The sequence below is a fragment of the Gavialis gangeticus genome, unplaced genomic scaffold (assembly GCF_001723915.1).
Source record: "Gavialis gangeticus isolate Ggan-Ray unplaced genomic scaffold, GavGan_comp1, whole genome shotgun sequence".
NCBI lineage: Eukaryota > Metazoa > Chordata > Crocodylia > Gavialidae > Gavialis > Gavialis gangeticus.
Genome location: NW_017728980.1, coordinates 1,378,814 through 1,387,239, shown reverse-complemented (window position 1 = coordinate 1,387,239; position 8,426 = coordinate 1,378,814). Strand labels below are relative to the sequence as shown.

At 49.6% G+C, this 8,426-nt stretch overlaps 1 protein-coding gene across 1 annotated transcript in view; it reads right to left on the bottom strand.

Moving 5' to 3' along the window:
- Positions 1 to 6,313, bottom strand: part of DCPS (decapping enzyme, scavenger) — a 94,537-nt gene extending 88,224 nt beyond the window's left edge. Inside the window, exon 1 of the mRNA XM_019509019.1 lies at positions 6,104 to 6,313. Within this exon, the coding sequence (XP_019364564.1) occupies positions 6,104 to 6,298 (195 nt within the window). The 5' untranslated portion in view covers positions 6,299 to 6,313. The remainder of the gene's footprint in view (positions 1 to 6,103) is intronic.
- Positions 6,314 to 8,426: the final 2,113 nt, after the last annotated feature.

Here is an 8,426-nt window from a genome sequence, read left to right as displayed (position 1 = left end):
GATAAGAGTGGGCTGCCTGCTGGGGGCTCGAGACCAGGAGCTGCACCGGCCTCTTTCCCCTCCACCACGAAGGGGGCCTAGCCCCCCACCACCTCCGCCAGGAAGAGCCTAGTGCCGCCCCTGGCGCCAGACTGCCCTGCGCAGATCAGGGGGCATGTGCCCCGCCCATGTCTCCCCTGGGGGTGCATACAGCAGAGGAAATTGCCCCCCTGCTCCCCCTGGATGAGCTGCTTGCAGCTCCGCCCTGCGCCCCGCCCAGCCCCGGCTTGGCAGCACCTGCCCCTTCCCCAGCCCTAGCCCCACTCCCTCCCTCACAGCAGGGGCCTTGATCTGCGCCTCTCCACACCCCTTTCCTCCCCCCCCCCAACAGACTTACAAGCCAGACATTGCTCTCTAAGCTGCTGGGCTGCATATTGGCAATTGGATCGGCATCAGCTGATATGGCTCATTAATAATCAGGCATTGTTATCATCCCCAAAACAATCTTTATCAGTGCACCCCTAGTTCTTGCCACACTCCTGTCTGTCCAGTAGTTGAATATGGTCCTAATTCTTTATCTTTGCTGCAAGAAATGGCAAAGATTTACATAGGGATTCAAACTCAGAGGCTTTAATGAGAGATAATATAATTTGCTGTCACGTATGTCAGGGGAGCAGAAAACCTGGGTGCAGCAGAAGAAACTAAACTGAAGGTACAAGCAGCCCTTCATCCCTCAACCCTGCTACTAGCATGACTTGCAGCTTCTCAATCCTCACTGTGCAAATGAAACCTTTGCACACTCATTTGGAAGTGTGTAACCTGATTGTCGCCCAGACACATCTCCTGTAATGAATGTATTCATATACAATTAACACGCTGTTTTGAAATTATGGAGACATTTTGTGATTTTCTGACATTTCATCCTCTACTCCAATTCTTTCAGAGGTGAATTTACTGGAAACAATAGGAAGTAATACAATTGCATGCCAAGCCCAACCTCATGTACCATGCTGTGAGTTACAGCAAGGCCTTTTCTGACTGCTATATGGCTGTAAAAGTTGAATTAAGAGAGTACTTACAAATTTCCCATTTTATGGCCCTGAGTGACAAGTTCATCCATCTTATTTACAGCATTTGAGTTAACTTCTAGTTTACAATTCAATTTCTCTTTAAACACTAAACATGAAAAACTGATCTCAGGCCCAAGAGCAATAGATATGCTAATGAAAAAAAAATCTAAAAATCTCAGGAGGGGTTTCCAACACTTTGTTACCAAGACCAATTGCAACCCTTACCAATATTGTGCGGTGAAGCACGGAAATAAACTGGATTTGGACAGCTATTATGCCCATTTAGCATGGTTAAACTTATCTTTTAAAAAGAGATTGTATTAACGGAAACATATTTTAATAGGGCGAGTGAAATGCGGTTATTTTTAAAAAGAACATTCACTGCCTTTCTTCCAGTTGCTTTAAGGCTTGTCACTGGTCCAAGGTAGGGACTATCCAAGGCATTTAAAGCTTTGGAGTCGCATCTTCAAGATTCTTCAATGGAGCCTGATGCACATATCCAGCTGTCTTCCTGTCAGTGTCAGCACATCTGAGCCACCAATATCACATAATTTACTCATAAATGGGTCTTAGCAGAATGGAGTTGCAAAGGTTTGGGGCTTTTCAACAGTATGTTACAGGTTTGCATCCAAGGCAGGCTGGGAGGAGGTGGGGAAGCAGTCTAATTCTCACCCATGAAAGCCAGCACAGCTGGCAGTCTTATCAGAGCTTTAAGTCTGAAAGGAGACAAAAATCCCATTTTATATCCAGGGGAGAGTCCCTACATTCAGGGATCAGGTAACAGCGTATGTTGAACCAAATACTTTTCACTTCATACATGCTGTACGTAGCGGTGCACCAATAAAGATTTTTTTTGGCTCATGCCAACGGTCAATTATTAACTAGCCTTAACAGCCAATACCGATCTGATTGCCGATATGCAGCCCAGCAGCTTGGAGAGTAGCTTCTGGCTACTAAGTCTGTGGGGATGGGCCTGGGGGGCAGATCAAGGCCACCATGGTGAGGGAGGGAATGGGGCAGGGGCTCCCCAGCTGGGGCAGGGCATGAGATGAAGTCACAGGCAGCTCATCCGGAGGATGCAGGGGCAGGTGGGGGTAGCTCCCAACAGTGCCTGAACACCTGGGGGAGGCATGGGGGGCATATGGCCCCCTGGATTTGTGTATGGGGTGATGGCGCGCTGCCTGTTGTGGTCTCAGGGCCAGGGGTGGCACTGGGAGGGGCAGGCTACAATGTATTTGGGGGAGGCTGTAGGCCCACCCCGTAGCCCCAAGCTCAGCTCTGGCTCAGCCCAACTGTTGGGAAGAGGCTGGCACAACATGTGGCCAAGCAGTGGGTAGCACGCCCTTGCCCTATGGACAAATCCAGGGGGCACATGCCCCCCATATCTCCCTTGGGGGTGTGCGCATGGCAGAGAGCCACCCCTCCCAACAAGCTGCCCACAGTTCTGTTCTGCACCCTGACTCCCTCCCCAGGCGGGTGGTGCCTGCCCCCCCCCAGCCCCACTCCGTCCCTCACGGTGCAGTGAGGGCCTTGATCTGCCCTCATGCCCCTTCCCCCTACAGACTTTTCAGCTAGACACTGTTCTCCAAGCTGCCAGGGTGCACTCTTGGCCATGTGCATGCTGCAGCTGTGTGCATGCACGCAGCATTTATCAGTGACATTTATCGGCTACACCAGCCAAAAAAAGCTGATTGCCAGTAATGTTAATTTTCCTTTTATTGGTGCCGAATCAATATTGACTGACACCTCTAGTTGTGTGGGTAAACTTTCCAGCTGCATAATGCAGCATCTTGTGATAGTACTGAACTGCTAGAAATGGAGAGTCCTAGGGAACTAACCAAGGTACCCCTAAGCCATAGTGAATTTCCACTGACAAAAGCAGCCAGCAATACTATGCATTTCAGCACAGGGGACACAGGCAGGCTCAGATGCTGAAGCACTGCAATCCTGTAGGTTTCCAAGGGGGAAAGCAATGCAGGGAAGTGAAAAATGCTGCTCTGAGTGAGGCTGAGCGACCTCTATGCCCACTACTAGTTGGATAGATCATAATTGTGTTAGCAGGAAATACAGAGTCACCAAGCACACAATGCTAGTAGCTGAAGAAAATGCTTCACCTGACTTGCAGATCCATTTTATACACCCCAGGGAATAATGCACAGAAAAATTTTAAATTATGCAAATTTAGTACTCCCCCCCCCACATTGATGCACAGCCCCCGTCACTGGCAGCTCAGCAGCAGCAGATGACAGGCCCTTATGGTGCTCATGACCGTGAAATGCAGAGCCCCCAGCAGCTCTCAGCTCTGGCTGGGTCAGGGGGCTACACGTGGCAGCACAGAGCAGGCCAAATCCAGCCTACTGACACACATTTAGACCAGACTGGGCTGGCTCCATCAGCACATGGGGCTTGCAGCACTGCAGGCAAGAGCCACACACCACTGGGCCAGGCAGGCTCTGTGGCACCACCTGGGGATTCCAGTACTCCAGCGGGAAGCCACACATGGACGCATGGAGCTGGATGTCATCAAGCCAGGCCGGTTCCATGCCTCCCCATGCAGCTTTCTGCTGGAGTGCCGGAAACCACATGTAGAGGCATGGAGCTGGCCAGCCCAACCCAATGGCACACAGCCCACACCCATGTACAAAGCCTATGCTCAGCTCCCCCTCCTGCAGGTAGGAGCTCCCCCACTCACAAGCTGTCCAGTCACGCACCATCACATTCAGTACCTCCACATGGGGCTCCTAGCTGGGAGTCCTGCACCAGGGTTAAATTATGCAGAACTATGCAATTATGCATCGGCATGCCTTTTATGTGCAAAACTGCATAGGCGCATAATTCCCCAGGGTGCAATTTTAATAGGTCTCCAGCAAGTTTTCATAACCATAACCGTAGGGAATCCACCGGCATCTTGTAGTACCTGCCACTACCAGGATTATTTTCCCTTTTTTGTAAAAGTTTAAATTACTTGAATAACCTTAAGTCCTGTTTTTACATATGACTGATTTAAATAAAAAATCTGATTTATTTTTTTTACTCGTCGATTTTTATCATCCCTGATCAAGTTCACAGCAATGGGAACAGGGGTGCTAAATGGCAGAAGTAGCATCTTTAGCACCGTGACATTCAGCAAGTATGCAACAGGAGTTTCACATACATGCTGAAGAGAAGAAAAACAGTGGGTTTAGCCAAAGTAATTCAAGGGTGTAACAAGAAACATCAAGCATTAATTTATCCCAACACTGCTGTTAGTATCTTTCAGCTTCAGTGCAGACTGCACCCAATCATGCCAATGCTGAAAATTATATTCAAGTGAGTGACACTGGGTTTGTAAAACTAAAGCCCAAATCTAACCTCTCTAGTTGTAATACCACCCACAGAGGATAACGGAGATACTAGCTGCTTTACAGTCATTAGTGAATGCACTTAACACATCAGTTGTAGTCAGCCTGAAGCCTAATTTACCTTCCTTCTTACTTCCACCCAATTTGACTGGGGAAGACAGGAGGCTTCATCTTATGATTACAACTGCATGATGCCAAGAGAATTTGAGGAAGAGCTGATGATGACAAACAGTTATATCCTGGGGCAGGGAATCAGAACTCATGGGTTCCATTCCAGCTCTGCTGTTTCTTTGCAGGTGACCACAAGTAAGCCACTCTCTTTCACTGTGCTATAGGTTTCGTCTGCAGAATAATTTGCCTGCAGAATATTTACCTCACAGATGTTTTCAGGTTCCATTATATCAGTGGTTCTCAACCTTTTTAGACTCAAGGCACCCCTTGGAAAATGCCAGCTCTTACATTTTCTCTCAGTTTCTGACAACAGAAAAATAGAGCCATTCTTCTATTGGAAAGACCTCAGGAAGACCACAAGGCAGAGTATTTTTAGTGCTATAGATTCCTACTTGAAATCTCTGAACTTAGCATGTGAATCATGTTTGCACACCTGATACTGCTAAAGCTGGACAGCATCCCAGTATTCCTGAAAGGATGCAAAGGCACCCTGCTTGAGAATCGCTGCATTACACTCAAGGATCACAAATTGCTTTATGAGGGTAATGGCTATGTATTAGTATCGTTATTATTCATGCTAAAGCAAACAGACCTCAAGAGAACACACACAACTCTCTCACATGGTTACCAAAACTGTTGGGACCAGAATAATTTCAATTTCCTCTTTTGCTCCAAGCCAATCTCTGGGGAAACAAATTATTTCACAAGCCCAATGCAGCCAGCCCACAGAGATAAATAAATATTTAGGAGGTTTCTGTGTCTTTCAAATAAAGGCCCACAACATGATGTAGTCATGCCATTTTGGGCTCTCCTCAGACTTTGGAGGCGACTTAGAAACCATGCTAACTGCCTTGCTCATTGAACTGCAGAACCAGAGAGGCGAGAGGTACTTTCCTTATGTGGCTTTGAGCCCAAACCACCTGCTTTGGTTTTCAAATGAACTATTTGCTCTGGGCTTCTTGTGTTCCAGGGCTTTATTAGATGTGACAGAAGGATTTGATTTACTTGGATAACTTTAATAATGGAAATCAGATTTAGTTCTGCTCACGGAAAGAAGAGCATAAGAAGAGTGCTGTTTCAGCACGTCATTAGAGGGAGGGCTAGGAAGATGCTAACAAACCTGCTGACAGTGCGGGTACCCGCCAGGACAAACAGAGGAATGGTCTCCAGCTTCACAGCACAAAGGAGGAAAGACCACGCTGTCTGTCCAGCCGGGGCACGAGGGCAGCATCGTGCGGTGCAGCTCGTGGCTTGAGTCTGCCACCGAACAGCACAGGCCACGAGCCCCACCCCCTCGCCTCTGGCGACCCTGCAAGCGCCTCATTCAGGGAAGCCCCGGCCGGGGAAAGACCGAGCCAGCGGGGCCTCGCCAGGAGCCAGCGGTTTATTTGGGCTGGACAGAGGCTGCTTGCGCTGAGGAGCGGGATGGACGGGGACTGGGACGGGGAGCCCCTCGCCTCGGCCGTGGGCACCCGCGCTGCAGCGGCCCCAGATCCTACCCCAGCCTCTGCGAAACAGGGCTCGTCCCGGCCCCCGCGATACCTGCCCGTGCAGGAACACGGCCTTGTCCCGCGCCGACTCCCGCAACAGCCTGCGCACGCGGAGCTCGGCCAGCGGGAAGGCGCCGCCGCCCGCATCCGCATCCGCATCCGCATCCCCGACCCCAGCCCCATCCCCGACCCCAGCCTCCTCCTTCTCCTCTCGCCGCCTCTTCCTCTCCGGGCTGGCGGCCGCCATGATACTGCGGGCAGTGCGCGTGCGCGGCGGCCGCGCCAACGAGCGAAGCACGCAGAAGGGACACGGCCTTGGCCGGACAGCGCCACCCCCGGGCCGGAGCCACACTGCAGCGCCCGCAGATCTGGGACCCCCGGCGTCACTCCTGCTGCGAAAGGCAGGGCCTGGGGCCGCCTCGGATTGGTGGCCCTACCCCATAGCCCCGCCTCCCGGGGTAGAGCAGCCAATCAGCTGCTACAGAAGGTTCCTCCCCGCTCTGCAGGCTCCTCCGGCGCCACCTGCGAAGGACTAGGGCTCTTGTGGCCTTGTGCAGTGATTTATGCATTTGGTGGCTCTGCCTCCCTCCCCACTTCCTCTGGTCACAGGGACGTGATTTTCAACAAAGCCAGACTCCAGTTTTTGTAATGGTTGAGATCAAAGAAACCATATTTCTCTTTCCTCCCGTTAAATCCCATTAGGGTTGCAAGAAATGTATCTCCATCTCCAGCCTCCACCCAAACACGCATTGAGACTGTGACTTGGACCCAATGTAAAAGCAGCTTTTGAGGGCCAGGTCCGGGAGATTCATGACTCTCCCATCCCCTCTCTAGGTAGCTGTATTCCAGCAAGACTTGTGTCTCTTCTCGCCTCCGGATACTTCCATCCAGTTGGGATCCAGGCTCACTGGGGAGATACCTACCTGAACCAGTACATCTAACAGCAGTGCTGACTGCAGTGTAATTAAAGGGAGAGGGCAGCAATGTTGGTGCCCCCAACATTTAGCCCAACTACCTAATGGTTAACATGCTTGCCCAGCTGAAGCTGCACCAGTAGATGGCAAGGAACACGAGCCACAGGGCAAGAAAGAAAAAGCAACAGAGAATCTGACTGGCCCTTGCTTGAGAGGGAGCCCAGCCCCCAGTGCTGTTTCTGTATGTTGCACTGAATAATCCGTTGGATAAAATGAAGTTTGAGCCCACGTCTACTCTAGGAAAACAGTCAAGTTTAGGATTGGATTCACTAGCACGTATTAGCTAAGCAAGCCTATACTACAAGAATCAACCACTGTTGCTAGACAGGGTGAAGCTGGAGATTTGTTCAATCTAAAATTCTCCTTGAAGAAGGATTCTCTTCTGGTCTGACCCAAGATGCTGTGAGGGAAAGGGGAGAGAGAAACCAAAGAAAACAAGCCTAAAATATTGCTCTCTCTCACCATGTCTATCAATTCACCCTGAGCTATTAGCTTGGTCCCTCTCACCAACATGAGATGCTCCTTCTTTTTTTAATGGTGGAAGAAGAGATATGAAAACAATACATTTCTTCTTTTTATGTAAACATGTCTAAAATTGCATTTGAAAAAAATGCATTGCAAAATAGCCCCCAAGTCCTCTTCCCCCAAGTATCACTGATCTAATAAGAGAACTTCATGTCAGTTGATATACTCCTTGGGGCCTGGAGAATGTTCAGGTGGGACAGATTTGTGTTGTAACATCTCAGAACTGGGTTGTGGAAGGTCATTGAGCAGTAAGTGGTACATTGGCCTCACAAATGAGCTAACTGGGGTTCAAGCCTCTGTTGTCACAGACTTCCTGCATGACCTTTACCAGCTCACCTACATCCAATAAAGGACTGTGGCATCTAAAGCAAGTTGCAGGCTGAATTTTGGCACCCAAGCTCAAAACTACAATTTTAAAAGCTACTGTTCAGCTACTGCCTAGCCCTGCAAGTGCCTGAATTCATACACCCCTCCCTTTTCAACAATACAGCCCTCTGGAGGCTTAGAAGTCTGCTTCTGCATAGGCCCAAAACAGTCTCACTCTAAGCAGCATAGTGCCCATCTCATGGCCACGCTTGTTTAAGATGCAAAAATTAGACCTTCCTCCACGTAACTCTTGAAGGACCTCATCTGCTGGTGTACTCTGTGCATGTCTAATGATGACAACATTGGTTTCCCTACAAGATGTGCTAGTAGCTGCTTTCTTTTAAAGTGCAGTATGTGGGGGTGCCCACCTGTTATGTAATAACCTAGTTGCTAAAGCACTCACCTGGGAAGAAAGAGGTAGTTAGCTGTGTTAGTCTGAAGCTAGACAGAAGGCAGGGCAGGGCAGGGCAGAACCTCGAAGGTTAACTGTTTCAGAGAAGCATAAGCTTT